The sequence below is a fragment of the Phocoena sinus genome, chromosome 20 (genome assembly GCF_008692025.1).
Source record: "Phocoena sinus isolate mPhoSin1 chromosome 20, mPhoSin1.pri, whole genome shotgun sequence".
Taxonomy (NCBI): Eukaryota; Metazoa; Chordata; class Mammalia; order Artiodactyla; family Phocoenidae; genus Phocoena; species Phocoena sinus.
The window spans coordinates 31,365,092-31,380,696 of record NC_045782.1 but is presented as its reverse complement, the minus strand read 5'-3'; the positions used below and the strand labels follow the sequence as shown (position 1 = coordinate 31,380,696).

The window sequence follows — 15,605 nt, the reverse complement described above, 5'->3', positions numbered from 1 at the left end:
CCCACCAAGAGGTGAACCCAGTTTTCAGGTTACAGTGGGGGTGAGATGTGATGATTATGAAATTGGTCCATACTATCAAGGAACATGCCAGCCTGCAGAAAGTGGAGGGTGGACAAATTCACACACCTTTCTACCCCCATCTCCTCCTCCCTAAAGTATGTGGCACACAGGATATTTTTTAAATTAAATATTGGAGGAATGACTGTTGAAAGAGTTGTCTTGCCCTATAGAGTCATTTTATGCTGACCAACTGGATTTTTAAAAATTAATTAATTTATTTATTTTGGGCTCTGTTGGGTCTTCATTGCTGCGTATGGGCTTTCTCTAGTTGCAGTGAGCAGGGGCTACTCTTCGTTGCGGTGTGCGGGCTTCTCATTGCGGTGGCTTCCCTTGTTGCGCAGCACGGGCTCTAGAGCGCAGGCTCAGTAGTTGTAGTGCACGGGCTTAATTGCTTCGTGGCATGTGCAATCTTCCTGCCAGGGCTCGAACCCGTGTCCCCTGCATTGGCAGGCGGATTCTTAACCACTGCACCACCAGGGAACCCTGACCAATTGGACTTTGAAGAGTGTTTCCCAAAGGCAATGGATTTTCATTTTGTCTTAGTTAACGTTGAGCTTTGAGCCATTATTCGTGACTGCTGTTAGATTTAATTGTCTCTTCAGGCTACTTCCTATGGTTTATAATACAACCATTATGGGAATAGGGCAGACATCCAGAGTCTAGGATTTGCCGGAGACTCTGGGAGAGAAAAGGAGGGGTGAAGTGCGGTGAGAGAGCAGGCAGAGACAGATAAGCTTTAGGGTTCTGATACTTAATTCCCCCTTCTGAATTTTAGATATTGTTTGGGGCTGGTGGAGGAATAAATGTACATATATTCTTTGTTTCTTCTCTTTTTTTTTTCTGTTTTCATCCAGTCTTGGTCCATATTCACATCCACTTACCTAAGTATGAGTTATAATGTAATACTCTTTTTTTTTTTTTTTTTTTTTTTTTTTTGCGGTACGCTGGCCTCTCACTGTTGTGGCCTCTCCTGTTGCAGAGCAACAGGCTCCGGACGTGCACAGGCTCCGGACGTGCGCAGGCTCAGTGGCCATGGCTCACGGGCCCAGCCACTCCCGCGGCACGTGGGATCTTCCCGGACCGGGTCATAACCCGTGTGCCCTGAATCGGCAGGTGGACTCTCAACCACTGCGCCACCAGGGAAGCCCTAATACTCTTTTGCATTATGTTCTTAAACTTAGCATTATATTACATCTTTAATGATGTTATTTATTCCTTAAACAGCTTTTAAAAACAGAGCTCTCCTTTCTTTCTGACTGTAAATCTAAAGCATATTCATTATTTTTAGCACTATGTTTTTTTTTTAATAATTTATTTTTATTTATTTATTTTATTTTTGGCTGTGTTGGGTCTTCACTGCTGCACGCGGTCTTTCTCTAGTTGCGGCGAGCGGGGGCTACTCTTCATTGCAGTGCGCAGGCTTCTCATTGAGGTGGCTTCTCTTTTTGCAGAGCACAGGCTCTAGGCGTGTGGATTTCAGTAGTTGTGGCACGTGGGCTCAGTAGTTGTGGTTCGTGGGCTCTAGAGTGCAGGCTCGGTATCTGTGGCACACGGGCATTGTTGCTCTGCAGCATGTGGGATCTTCCTGGACCAGGGCTTGAACCCATGTCCCCTGCATTGGCAGGCGGATTCTTAACCACTGTGCCACCAGGGAAACCCCATATTCATTATTTTTTTTAATGCTGATAATATGCAAAGAAAGTGAAAAATCACCCTCAATATTTTGAAGTGTAGCCTTCAAAACTTTTTTCTATGTGCATATAAATACCTACAAAAATGGGATCAGGACTTCCCTGGTGGCACAGTGGTTGAGAGTCTGCCTGCCGATGCAGGGGACATGGGTTTGTGCCCCAGTCCAGGAAGATCCCATATGCCGCGGAGCGGCTGGGCCCGTGAGCCATGGCCACTGAACCTGCGCGTCTGGAGCCTGTGCTCCGCAACAGGAGAGGCCACAACAGTGAGAGGCCCACGTACCGCAAAAAAAAAAAAAAAAAAAAAGGGACCATACCACCCTATCAAACTACCCATGAAAGTTTTCACAGAACTAGAACAAATAATCCTAAAATGTATACAGAACCATAAAAGACCCAGAATTGCCAAAGCAATCCTGAGTAAAAAGAACAAAGCAGGAAGCATAACCCTCCTGCTTTGACTTCAGACAATACTACAAAGCTACAGTAATCAAAAGAGCATGGTATTGGCACAAAAAGAGACATACAGATCAATGGAACAGAATAGAGAACTCAGAAATAGACCCACACACCTATGGTCAATTAACCTTCGACAAAGGAGGCAAGAACATACAATGGAATAAAGACAGTCTCTTCAGCAAGTGGTGTTAGGAAAGTTGGACAACTGCATGTAAATCAATGAAGTTAGAACACACCCTCACACCATACACAAAAATAAACTCAAAATGGCTTAAAGACTTAAATATGAGACATGACACCATAAAACTCCTAGAAGAGAACACAGGCCAAACATTCTCTGACATAAATCATACTAATATTTTTTTATGTCAGTCTCCCAAGGCAATAGAAATAAAAGCAAAAATAAACAAATGAAAATAAATAAATAAATAAATAAACAAATGGGAACTAATCAAACTTACAAATTTTGCACAGCAAAGGAAACCGTAAACAAAACAAAAAGACAACCTATGGACTGGGAGAAAACATTTGCAAATGAGACGACCAACAAGGGCTTAATTTCCAAAATATACAAACAGCTCGTACAACTCAACAACAAAATAACAAACAACCCAATCAAAAAATGGGCAGAAGGTCTAAATAGACATTTCTCCAAAGAAGACATACAAATGGCCAACAGGCACATGAAAAGATGCTCAACATCACTAATCAATAGAGAAATGCAAATCAAAACCACAATGAGGTACCACTTCACACCAGTCAAAATGGCCATTACAAAAAAATCTACAAATAACAAATGCTGGACATGGTGTGGAGAAAAGGGAACACTCCTATACTGTTGGTGGGAATGTAAATTGGTATAAATGGAAAATGGTATGGACGTTCCTCAAAAAACTAAAAATAGAGTTGCCATATGATCCAGCAATCCCACTCCTGGGCATATATCTGGATAAAACTATAATCCAAAAAGATACATGCACCCCTATGTTCATAGCAGCACTACTCACAATAGCCAAAACATGGAAACAACCTAAATGTCCATCAACAGTTGAATGGATAAAGAAGATGTGGTATACAATGGATATACGATGGAATATTACTCAGCCATAAAAAATAAAAATAATGCTATTTGCAGCAACACAGATGGACCTAGAGATGATCATACTAAGTGAAGTAAGTCAGAAAGAGAAAGGCAAATACCATATGATATCACTTATATGTGGAATCTAAAATATGACACAGGGACTTCCCTGGTGGTGGAGTGGTTAAGAATCTGCCTGCCAATGCAGGAGACATGGGTTTGAGTCCTAGTTCAGGAAGATCCCACATGCCTTGGAGCAACTAAGCCCCTGCGCCACAACTACTGAGCCTGCACTCTAGAGCCCATGAGCCACAACTACTGAAGCCTGCGCGCCCAGAGCCCATGCTCTGCAACAAGAGAAGCCACTGCAATGAGAAGCCCACGCATTGCAACGAAGAGTAGCCCTTGCTCGCCACAACTAGAGAAAGCTCGCGGGCAGCAGTGAAGACCCAACGCAGCCAAAAATAAATAATAAATAAATTTAAAATAAATAAATAAATAAAGTATGACACAATTGAACTTATCTATGAAACAGAAGCAGACTCACAGACATAGAGAAAAGACTTGTGGTTGCCAAGGGGAAAAGGGGTGTGGGAGAGGGATGGATTGGGGGTATGGGATTAGTAGATGCAAACTATTACATAGAGAATGGATAAACAACAAGGTGTACAATACAATATTCAATATCCCATGATAAACCATAATGGAAAAGAATATGAGAAAGAATGTAAATATATGTATAACTGAATCACTTTGCTGTACAGTAGAAATTAACAAAACATTGTAAATCAACTATACTTCAATAAAATAAATTTTAAAATAAATGGGATCATACCATACATGCTGTTCCAGTTCCTGTTTTCCATGTCATTAAATACAGATATAGATAAGCAATTAAAAATTTTTTAATTTCAATTCATTTTAAATTTATTCTTATAAATTTAATTTGGTAGGGTAGTATTTTAAAAATTTGTAGTATTTTAGTAGTAAAGTTTTTTTTTTTTTTTGGCTGTGTTGGCGCAGGCTTTCTCTAGTTGCTGTGAGCCAGGGCTACTCTTCATTGAGGTGCAGTCTTCTCATTGCGGTGGCTTCTCTCCTTATGGAGCAAGGGCTCTAGGCACGCACGGGCTTCAGTAGTTGTGGCTCGCAGGCTCCATAGTTGTGGTTCTCGGGCTCTAGAGCACAGGCTCAGTAATTGTGGAGCATGGGCTTAGTCGCTCCGCAACATGTGGGATCTTCCCATGTCCCCTGCATTGGCAGGCGGATTCTTAACCACTCTGCCACCAGGGAAGCCCAGTAAAGTATTTTTTAAATTAATCTTAACCTTAATATTAGAGTAGTATTTTTTTTTTTTTTTGCGGTACGCGGGCCTCTCACTGTTGTGGCCTCTCCCGTTGCGGAGCACAGGCTCCAGACGCGCAGGCTCAGCGGCCATGGCTCACGGGCCCAGCCGCTCCGCAGCATGTGGGATCTTCCCGGACCGGGGCACGAACCCGTGTCCCCTGCAACGGCAGGCGGACTCTCAACCACTGCGCCACCAGGGAAGCGCTAGAGTAGTATTTTTAAGTATGTGTGTGCCACACTGGTATTTACCCTTTCCTATGGATTACACTTCAGTTGTTTACAAATTGTCACCACTGTAACAGTCCTCATACATATATCTCTCCGTAGGGCTAATTCCTAGAAGTAGAATTTGTGAGTCAAGGGGCATGCAGGGCTTCCCTGGTGGTGCAGTGGTTGAGAGTCCGCCTGCAGATGCAGGGGACATGGGTTCGTGCCCCGGTCCGGGAAGATCCCACATGCCGCAGAGCGGCTGGGCCCGTGAGCCATGGCAGCTGAGCCTGAGCGTCCCGAGCCTGTTGCTCCACAACGGGAGAGGCCACAACAGTGAGAGGCCCGCGTACCGCCAAAAAAAAAAAAAAAGGGAATGTATATTTAACATTTTAAATTAATTTTTTTTTTTTTTTACTAATTATTACTCCCTATAGAAGTTTGTAAAAGAGCTCCTTTCCCCTCACTCTTGCCAGTGTAATTATCCTTCTTAACAGCCGCAAAATAATCTTGAATTGGTGCTCCAGTTTGGAGGCAAAGCCACCTTGTCCCCTAGGAACGTCAGGAGCTAAATGCCCCTGTCAAACGCGGCTGCTGCTGCCAGATGGCGAGAGGGAGACGTGGGAGGACCGTGCCGCAGCCTCAGCCCGGGCTGGGTTGGCCGACGGCCGTCCGACCCAGTGCCCGCGAAGGCAGGGGAGGTAGAGAGCCAAACGGAGTGGGGAAAACAGGACCCGGACCCAGAGGACAGAAAGGCAAGGGCCAGAAGAGGAAGTTCCGCGATCCAAGGAAGAAGATGCGGGTCAGGTGAGGGAACTGAGGCCGCACGGTCTTACCAGCGCCCCGACCCGCTGTGCGCCCTGCGCGGCCACCGGGGCCGCGGTAGGGATGAGGGGGCGGCTTGGACCCGCGCCCCCGAGAGCCTCCGAGGACCTCCCCGCGACCTTTGATCCTCCCGAGGGCGACGCAGGAGGGAAAAGCCAGAGCGGTCGGAATCTGACCCAAACCCTCGCGCCCCACCTACTGGCAGCGGACCCAAGGCAATTTACGGGACCTCTGTGCGTCTCAGCTAGTCTTCTATGAATGCGGATCACTGCTGGGACATACCCCGGGGAAGACTGTTGTGAGCGTTAATTGAGATAATACATGGTGGCTAGTATTTCTGTACACCTCTCTAGAAACACCACCACCACCCAACACAACGGGCTCCTTCCCTTCCTGGAGATTACGGTGGATGGAAGAGAAGATCTATCCCAGGACAGACTTACAGTGTTCCCTTCTCCCTACACCCTCTAGTCCATCGTCCCCAGTCGGGAAAGAGATGTTACAAAACCTGGTCCTCACTCTCGGGAAGCCTACGCTGTAACTGAAGGGGCATGAATGGTACACACGCAGGAAAATGAGTTCAAAAGCCTTAACCGGGTTCAAAATGGACAGCATCTGACAGTTCTCTTGGGAGAAGGGGTGCCAGCCCCTCCTGTCCAGCTGTGCGATCTGACAAAGTCTGGGATCTACCTGGCACAACCTGCTCACTTCCCCAGGCCAGTCCCAGTTGAAGGAGAGGCTGGTCACCCGGGGAAGGGGTGGGGGAGGGCCGGGGAGGGGGAGGGGCATGGCACTCTGTGTTGGCAGTTGCCATGGTTTTGCTCCGAGTTCTGAGTGTCAACCTGCCCACTCCCTGAGACACTCAGGTCCCAGAAGCAGTAGGTCAGAAGCCCGAGGGGGCTGAGGAGTGCTACCTCTGGAGCCCATCGGCACACCTGTTGAGATGGAAGCCTTAGATGGACAGGGGGGTGAAGGGGACCAGCCACTAGAGAAGGTGCAGTGGGGTTGGGGATGTAAGGGAGAGAGGAAAGGAGGGCCCTGGAGGGGCTGGTTTGGGAAGGCAGAGAGTATGAAACTCAAGGAAGGAGAGAAGAAAGAAATAGTGTGAGGTACACGAGTTGGCAAGAGACTGAAAGAACAAGAGAGGGTTAATTCATTCAGACAAATGTTTATCAAGGACATATATATCTGGCAAGATGATGGGAAGGTTCTCGGCAAGATGATTGTTGTTTATGAAGATACAGAGGCTCGGGTGTGTGTGTGTATGTGTGTGTGCACGTGTGTTATGGTCTGTGAGGTCTGTCTGATTTGTGTGGTGTGTTTATGGAATTGATCAGCCTGAGTGCCCTCTCTCTCCGGTCTGGAGGAGCCTGTGTCCCGTTCCCTCTCCATCTTTCTCCCTCCCTTTCCCTGGTCTATCCCTTCAGAGTGCTCTGGGCCTGGATCTTCCTTGTGCCCCCTGAACACAGGCAGGAATTAATGCTCACTTTTCTGAGAGGCTTTTGAAAGGTCAGGTGTGAATCTCGTGTCAGTCTAATCCTGTGCTCTGACTTCAAGTATTATTCCACAGTCACTTCGTCGTTATTAATTTTCGGCTTTTTTTGCCCCAGCTTGCTGTCAGAAAGTTCCTTCTCAACATCACCATCACCGTCATACGCTCTCTGAGTGCCCATTAGCCCATGGGCCTGGGATTTTTAGGCACTCAATAAGTGCTGAATGAATGAGTAAATGAATCCCTAATCATCCCCCCAAGGAGTTACTTAAAATTCTTAGTGCCGTTAGTGTTCTCATCTGTAACCAGGAATAATGATTTCTAGCCTCACAGAATCTGTGGGAGAATAAAATGAGTTAATGTTTATCAAGTGCTTGGCAAAGTTAGCTGGTATACTGTGCTACAATTATTATAAAAGAAATGGGTCGGGCATTCTAGGTTTTCGAAGCAGGAATTCTCAGAGATGGTTTTCTTTGCCCGGGGCTCACTCACCTGAGTGCTGGCTCAAGGACGAGGTCACTGGGAAAACGGAGAAGGGCTTTGGCTGGCATCTGGACCAGTGGTTGCCCAGCACTGCCCCTCAGGAGCAGTAGCCCAAGCCCCCCAGCTGACTCCTGCCCCTGCCTCCTCCCAGGGGACGGATGGACCCTGCTTAGAGGGGAGCTCCAGCACCATCCCTGCCAGAGACTCACTTGTGTGCCAGGCCAAGGGCCTGGACAAGGACACCTTCAAAATTGTGAGTAAGGGGCCAGCCCAGGACCCTGTCCCCGTTCCCCACAGGTCAGGAGACCTGGGTCAGAAGTTGGCAGGCCTCAGACTCATAGTTCACAGCCCCACTTGACACACTCTTGGGAAGGAAGTGGGGTAAGAGGTTGACGGGAGCCTCCTCAACACTTCCTGGGCCATAAGGGTTGCAGCTGGGCCAACCTGCTGGCTCTGTGGGGCTGCCCAGCTGCCTCTTGTTTTTCCTGTGGCCCCTCACTTCACCTGTTGCCTCCTAAGTGTAAAGAATGTCTAAGGCCGCTGAAGAAGTTCCTGCGAAAGTTGCACCCGCCGAGGGACCTTCCCCAGGAGAAGAAGCTAAAGTACATGAAGCAGAGCCTGGTGGTCCTAGGGGACCACATCAACACCTTTCTGCAGCACTACTGCCGAGCCTGGGAAATCAAGCACTGGAGGAAGTAGGGCAGCCTCCCTACCCTTACCACTACACTCACTCCTGGGCCGACCCTTCTAGAATCAAGGTCACACCTTAGTGAAAATCTCCTAGTTCTTTATCTTAGTGTGAAAGAGTCAGGATCCTGGAGTGAGCATGGTGAAGGGGGATGGGGAGAACAGGGTCCGCTTGCGACTCTGGGCAGCACTGAGTGGACAGAGGACTCTCCTGAGCCCGGAGGGAATGGCTTCTGATCGAATAACTGCTGTGTGGTGTGGGGTCTCCTCACCGATACAGGGTATCCAAGGTCTGGCAAATCCCCATTACTCCATGTCCCCAACCAAACACTAAGGAGGCAGCATTTCCCCCTGGGTGGTCCTGGCCACAGGACAAACGCTGGAGGGAGAGGGGCTGTGCTCCGCCCCCCTCAGCCTTGGGCTTGGACTTCTCCCCTGCAGGAGGCTTTGGAGATTTGTCTCCCTCTTCTCGGAACTGGAGGCGAAGCAGCTTTACAGGCTCTACAAGTATACCAAGAACAGCCAGACGGCCAAGTTCCCGGTGAGGTTCCTCCAGGGCCCAGCTGAGGGTTGGTTGGTGTGTTCTTAAATTGTGAGGGGAGGCCTGCAACTGAAGGGCGGCATTTGGGATCTTAATTCCCCAACCAGGGATCAAACCGGCGCCCCCTGCAGTGAAGGCCGGGAATCCTAACCACTGGACCACCAGGGAATTCCCTGAAGGGCCCTCTGATACAGCCAGCACCCCTCAGTCCCTTCCACACTCACTGCCTGAGGAAGATGCCACTGCCCCTGCGGTGGGCACAGAGTGGGGCTGAAGAGGGCAGAGACTCAGCTTCAAGTTCTAGATATTTATTCATCCTCCACACCCACACCCTGATGTGAACAGGGGCAAGGAGAGCCCCTGTTCTCACAGTCCTTGGAGAGCCGTGGGCAGGGATGATTGAGGCCAGGCAGAAAGGCACAGCCAGCTTGAAGGAGACTCTGGAGATTGTTGCAGAGGACAAATTCCTGGGCAGGGACTTCCCTGGTGGTCCAGTTGTTAAGACTCCGAGCTTCCAATGCAGGGGGTGTGGTTCGATCCTTGGTCGGGGAACTAAGATCTCACGTGCCATGAGGCATGGCCAAAAAATTAAAAAAAAAAAAAAAAGATCCTGGGCAGTCTTTGTCCAAAAACAGTGCTTCTCAAACATTTTGGTCTTGGGTCACTTCTACCCTCTTAAAAATCATTGGGGACCCCCCAAAACCTGTATTCCTGTAGGTTACATCTATTGATATTTATTTGCCCTACTAGAAATTAAAGCTAAAGAAATAATTCAAAATATGTATTTACTGATTCATTTAAAAACAAGGAGTCCGTTATATATTAACATAATTTTTATGAGCGTTAACTGTATTTTCCAAAACAAAAAAATTTAGAGAGAAGAGTGGCATTGTTTGACATTTTTGCAAATCTCTTTAGTGTCTGGCTTAATAGAAGACAGTTGGATTCTCATATCTGCTTCTGCTCAATCTCTTATGATATAGTGATTTGGTTAAAGTGCATGAAGAAGATCCAGCCTCATACAGATTTATAGTTAAAAGAGAGGAGTATTTTATTAGTGTTTTCAGATAATCGTGGATAGTTTTCTTTGATACCACACCAAAACTCAGAAAGTGGCAGTTACTTAATTGCAGTGTGGAATCTGAAACCATATTGATGAATGTTTTAAAATAGAATTAAAAAAATTTTTTTTAATTAATTATTTTTAGCTGCGTCGGGTCGTCATTGTTGGGTGTTCGCTGCTGTGCTTGGGCTTTCTCCAGTTGCTGTGAGCAGGGGCTACTCTTTGTTGTGGTACGAGGGCTTCTCACTGCAGTGGCTTCTCTTGTTTCAGAGCTCAGGCTCTAGGCGCACGGGCTTCAGTACTTGTGGCACGTGTGCTCAGTAGTTGTGGTGCACAGGCTTAGTTGCTCCGCGGCATGTGGGATCTTCCCGGACCAGGGCTCGAACCTGTGTCCCCTGCGTTGGTAGGCGGATTCTTAACCACTGTGCCACCAGGGAAGTCCCAGACATTTTTTTTTAAACCAGTTTTAGGTTTACAGAAAAATTGAGTATAAGGTATAGGGTTAGCCAAAAAGTTAGTTCGGTTTTTTCCATATAATGTTTCGGAAAAACCCGAACCAACATTTTGGCCAACCCAATACAGAGTTCCCATATCCCACCCTTTTCTGTCTTCCTTATTATTAGCACCTTGCATTGGAGGGGTACATTTGTATCTTTGATGAGCCAATATTGATACACTATTAACTAAAAAAATAATGTCCATAGTTTACATTAGGGTGCACTCTTTGTTTTGCACATTCTATAGGTTTTGACAAATGTACAATAACATGTATCCACCATTACAGTAGCAAACAGAATAGTTTCATTGCCCTAAAAATCCCCTGTGCTCCACCTATTCATTCCTCCCTCCTTCCCCCAGACGCCTGGCAATCACTCATCTTTTTATTGTCTCCAGTTTTTCCTTTTCTGGAATATCCATGTAGTTGGCATCATACAGTATGTAGCCTTTTCAGATTTGTATCAATGAACTTTTCACACTAGGTTACATTAGAATCCATTGGTTTCTCTCTTGCACTTTGAGTGGACCCCACTTTTCAGGGGGTCTGTGAGGTTAGAGTATTTCACAGAGCACACTTTGAGAACCACTGATCCAAAAGAATAATCACAGATAACAGTTTTTATGTACCAGGCATATTATGTTCCCTCATGTCATCTTCAAAAGTAACACTAGGGCTTCCCTGGTGGCGCAGTGGTTGGGAGTCCGCCTGCCGATGCAGGGGACGCGGGTTCGTTCCCCGGTCGGGGAGGATCCCACATGCCGCGGGGCGGCTGCGCCCGTGAGCCGTGGCCGCTGGGCCTGTGCGTCCGGAGCCTGTGCTCTGCAACGGGAGACGCCACAACAGTGAGTGGTAATTAGAATTATTGTCCACAGTGTGTAAATGAAGGTAGTGAGGTAAAGTAACTTGACCCAAGCCACATAGCAAGTGGGAGGGAAGAACTGGATTCAAACATAATCTAGTTCAAAGGAAAGCCCCGCCCTGACCTCACCCCACCCACTGCTCTAGCTGTGCAGCCTTAACCAAATCCTCTCTTTCTCTGGGTCTTTATTTCTACCTCTGAACATGAATGAGTGGATTCAGTGATTCCCCTTCTGAATATAAGGAGCTGCCATTTTGGTGATTCTTGGATTTCAGCAGCAGGAAAATTTCAAAAGATGTTTTCAGGCTCTCAACTTTAATTTTGTGAAGGACTTTAAAACAAGTACCACTGTTTCATTACAAACACATAAGACACTATACTCAAAAAAGAGATGAAGGACATATCCCAACGGAAAGAGACACCCAAGAAGGGACAGTTGGCAGCCTGGTCTCAATGTCCCCATGGTCCCCATCTGTTGCCCTCCATCCTTCTGGCTACACAGGTGTGAGGTGCAGTCCGGCCGAAGCAGTTGCCTAATGAGGGCAGGACTGGGGCTCTGGCACGTGGGCCCCTCTCTTCTGCTCAGCACTGTGGCCCCCTTGCAGGTAGCCTTCTACCCTTTGGACATCCCGGAGAGCTCCTTGCCTGCCAACAAGGAGGACAGTCTGCCCAAGCTCTGCACTGCCTGGGGGCTGCGCAGTCACCTCAGTGCCATGAAGGAGAGGCTGTCCAAGATGCATGCCCCGGGCCGCCAGGTCTCCCTGCTCGGGGAGCTGAGAGCTGAGGGCCACAGCGGGAGAGGTAATGCCTGGAGGAGGGGCCTGTGTGTCCCGTGGAACACCTGACATAGTCTTCATCCCTCCTCCCCATCTTCTCTTCATCCCTTCACTTCTTTTACTTATTCATTTACTTATTTATTGGCCACACCACGTGACATGTGGGATCTAGTTCCCAGACCAGGGGTCGAACCGCGCCCCCTGCATTCACAGCGTGGAGTCTTAACCACTAGACCACCAGGGGAGTCCCCATCCCTGCATTTCTGTTTTCTTTTTTTTATAAATTTATTTATTTACATTTATTTATTTATTTATTGTTGGCTGTGTTGGGTCTTCGTTGCTGCGCATGGACTTCTCATTGCGATGGCTTCTCTTGCTGTGGAGCATGGGCTCTAGGTGTGCGTGGGCCTCAGTAGTTGTGGCACGTGGGCTCAGTAGTTGTGGCTCATGGGCTTTAGGGTGCAGGCTCAGTAGTTGTGGCACACGGGCTTAGCTGCTCCGTGGCATGTGGGATCTGCCTGGACCAGGGCTCGTACCCGTGTCTCCTGCACTGGCAGGTGGATTCTTAACCACTGTGCCACCAGGGAAGTCCCATCCCTGCATTTCTCTTTCTGTCCATTTTCCTTCCCCCTCTCCACTCTTTCTTTTCTCTTTTTCCCCCTTTCCCCGCAGGTATGCTCATTGTAGAAAGTTTGGAATGTACAGATAGTATAAAATAGAAGAGAGGAAAATTACCCGTCACCCACGGGTATGACTATTAACATTTAGGTGTGTTCCCTTCACTGTTCTGTTTCATCCCAACCCCCCAACCCGGAGGTCTCAGGAAACATGCCTTTTTCAGTTAACATGTAAACAAAGCACTTTCCCGTACAACCAGAAGCAGAGCAGAGATGTTTCTAGAGGCTAAGAGCAGGGACTCCCGGGAAGTGTCCAAGCAGCAGCAGAATGCCCCCTCAGCTTTGGGCAGGGTATGGGCAGAGGAGGGGTTCATTCCACCAGGGAGGAGGCCGTCCAGCCAGCTGGCCTGGGAACCGACTTCCCGGCAGCCTTGGCCTCTGCAGTGACTGCGTGGCCTGGCTCTCTGGACAGAGGGTGCGGGATTAGGGGACAGAGACTCTTCAGTGAGAGGGACCCCAGCCAAGGTTGGAACCTATGAAGGCCCCTCCTGTGCACTGAGGTGCAGAGAGGTGTTGGGCCACCTACCTCACACCCTTCTGAAACTGGCTTTTTGCTTAGCTCCTGGGGGAGAAGATGAAGGCAAATGGTAAGCCTAGGACCGCAGAGCATGGTCCTAAACTGGACCCAGGTGTTCCTCTGAAGGCCAGGCTGGCTGGGGCAGCCCTCAGGGCATCTTCACCAGTCACAGTCCACCAGTCACTTGGACCAAGTGGGAGGGCAGGAATGAGGATGGGTCAGGTACAGAGGGCCCAGGTCAGGCAGCTACCGAGACCCAGAACTCTGCCTGGGCTTTGCGGGGGCCCGTGGCCCCAGTGCCTATTGTTTAAATTGAGGAAGTAAAACATACAGTGGAATGAAGGCCAGTCCATCATTAATATGATGTAGGTCAGGGACTTCCCTGGTGGCACAGTGGTTAAGACTCCATGCTCCCAATGCAGGGGGCCCAGGTTCGATCCCTGGTCAGGGAACTAGATCCCACATGCATGCCACAACTAAGAGTTCACGTGCCACAACTAAGGAGCTGGAGAGCCGCAACTAAGGAGCCTGCCTGCCACAACTAAGACCTGATACAACCAAATAAATAAAATTAATTACTTGATTTTAAAAAATGATCTAGGCCAAGCTGTCCATGAATCAGATGAGGATAGTGAGGTGCAGGCTTTTGGGCCAGCGTCTCCCTGTACCAAGAGCTTTGTGTCTCTTAATTTCACCCAAACCCTGCAGCATCCTGATGAGATGGGCATTATTATCCCCCTCCTACAAATGCACGATCTCAGAATACAGGGTAAAGGGTAGGTCTGGAGGAGGTAGGTTTGGGACAGGATTTAAAGAAAGGAATAAGGAGAGGGAGGGGGAAGGGGAAAGAGGTGGGAGGGATGTGTGCATGGAGGTGAGGGGGCAGTGAGTAGACAGGCTGGGCTCAGGGGTGAATGGCCAAGCACATTGCAGAGGTGCAGGCTGGCGTGTAACAGGAAAAAGGCTTGGATGGTGGGATAAGAAATTGGACTTGAAATTGTAATTCTTAAAATAACATTTTATTACAAGCATAAGCATATCCTAGAAAATTAGATAATTCAGATCAGCAAAAAATAAGAAAATATAAACATTGTCATCCAGTTAGCACTTTCCAGATGTTTTTTATGTATATAAATACCTGTATTAAACAAAAATGAGACCATGCCGTATATAGGATTTTGATTTGAACTTGCTTTTTTCAGTTATAGAAACCTTCCATGTTAACATCTTCATTTCATCTAATTGTTGAATTAAATACTCCACTTTCAAATTTTCCCAGCAAAGACATCTTTTGCACTGGTTTCCCAAACCGTGTGTTTCACCTGGTTATGTCTCTTAAGCCTCTTTTAACCTAACCGAGTCCCCTTTTTTACACCCTGGCCTGTCGAAGAGATCAGGCTATTTTGCAGAATGTTCCAATTTCTGCTTTTTTCTTATTACTTCCTTTTGGTATCTTTGAAGCTTGTTCTTCTATCCAGGAGCAGGATTGTAGGTCATGAGTCTCGATGAATTCATGTTAAACATGTTTTTTGGCTGGGATATGTTACAGACGAGGCTGTGTTTTTCACATTGTGTTACATGAGATAACACATATTACCTGGTAGAGCCACCATGACTGAGTGAATCACCAAGTCTATCGTGCAGTTAAAAGTGACCTGCATGGTGTTTCTTGGGCACCATGTTCATGAGTCAGTTCTGAAGGAAAAAGATGGCAACGGTGTTTGCAAACAACCCAGCAACAAAGTACTGGGAATTGGGCTGTGAAACTAGAGCGAGGAGTGGGGAGGGATCAGAGTCGGAAGCCAGAGGTCTAGTCCCGACTGTACCCCTAGCTTGGCTTAGGCTTTGAACAGCAGCCCTTTTCCTTACTCTGTGCCTGTGTGAGATCCCTCAACTGTGAATTGGAGGGATACCATCTCCCTACCCCACAGTGTTTCTGTGAGAAAAGAGTAAGGGACATAGGTTGGAAGCAAGATAAGATTTTGTTGTTCTTCCTTTGAGTCCTTACCATGCCCCCCACATGTTACAGACTGAGATTCTCTGACTATTTGTGATGTCATCAGCACTGTCTCTGACTTTCCCTTTTTCAGGTTCTTTAGGGAAACTTCCTCAACAACCAAAACTCAAGAGAAAGAGGATTAAGGAAGCCCCAGAAACTCCAGAGACCTGCCCACAAGAATACCCAGCTGGGGCAGAGGGCCAGCTCGCCCTGGATCCCAGAGCACTTGTACCTGAGGGCATGGGGGACCAATGAGGGGAAAGAAGAAATTGTCTCTGTCAAAAGGATGCTCAGGTCTTAATTATGTATGAATGGGGCAAGGAAATAAACATCCTTAATACAGTT

The 15,605-nt window shown here is 47.6% G+C and overlaps 1 protein-coding gene across 1 annotated transcript; it reads left to right on the top strand.

The window, feature by feature from the left end:
• Positions 1-6,544: 6,544 nt before the first annotated feature.
• On the top strand, positions 6,545-15,605 carry C20H17orf64 (chromosome 20 C17orf64 homolog). The gene is made up of 6 exons (XM_032617657.1): positions 6,545-6,661; positions 7,794-7,895; positions 8,162-8,337; positions 8,771-8,870; positions 11,897-12,092; positions 15,352-15,605. The coding sequence occupies exons 1-6, from the start codon at positions 6,611-6,613 to the stop codon at positions 15,513-15,515; spliced, it is 789 nt and encodes a 262-aa protein (XP_032473548.1). The 5' UTR covers positions 6,545-6,610; the 3' UTR covers positions 15,516-15,605.

Bases quoted from the DNA above. Each gene is read 5' to 3' on its own strand.
- C20H17orf64 (XM_032617657.1), top strand. From the start codon at position 6,611: ATGGAAGCCTTAGATGGACAGGGGGGTGAAGGGGACCAGCCACTAGAG. The intron at 6,662-7,793 runs GTGCAGTGGGGT...GCCTCCTCCCAG, and splicing joins GGGACCAGCCACTAGAGAAG to GGGACGGATGGACCCTGCTT. The intron at 12,093-15,351 runs GTAATGCCTGGA...TCCCTTTTTCAG, and splicing joins TGAGGGCCACAGCGGGAGAG to GTTCTTTAGGGAAACTTCCT.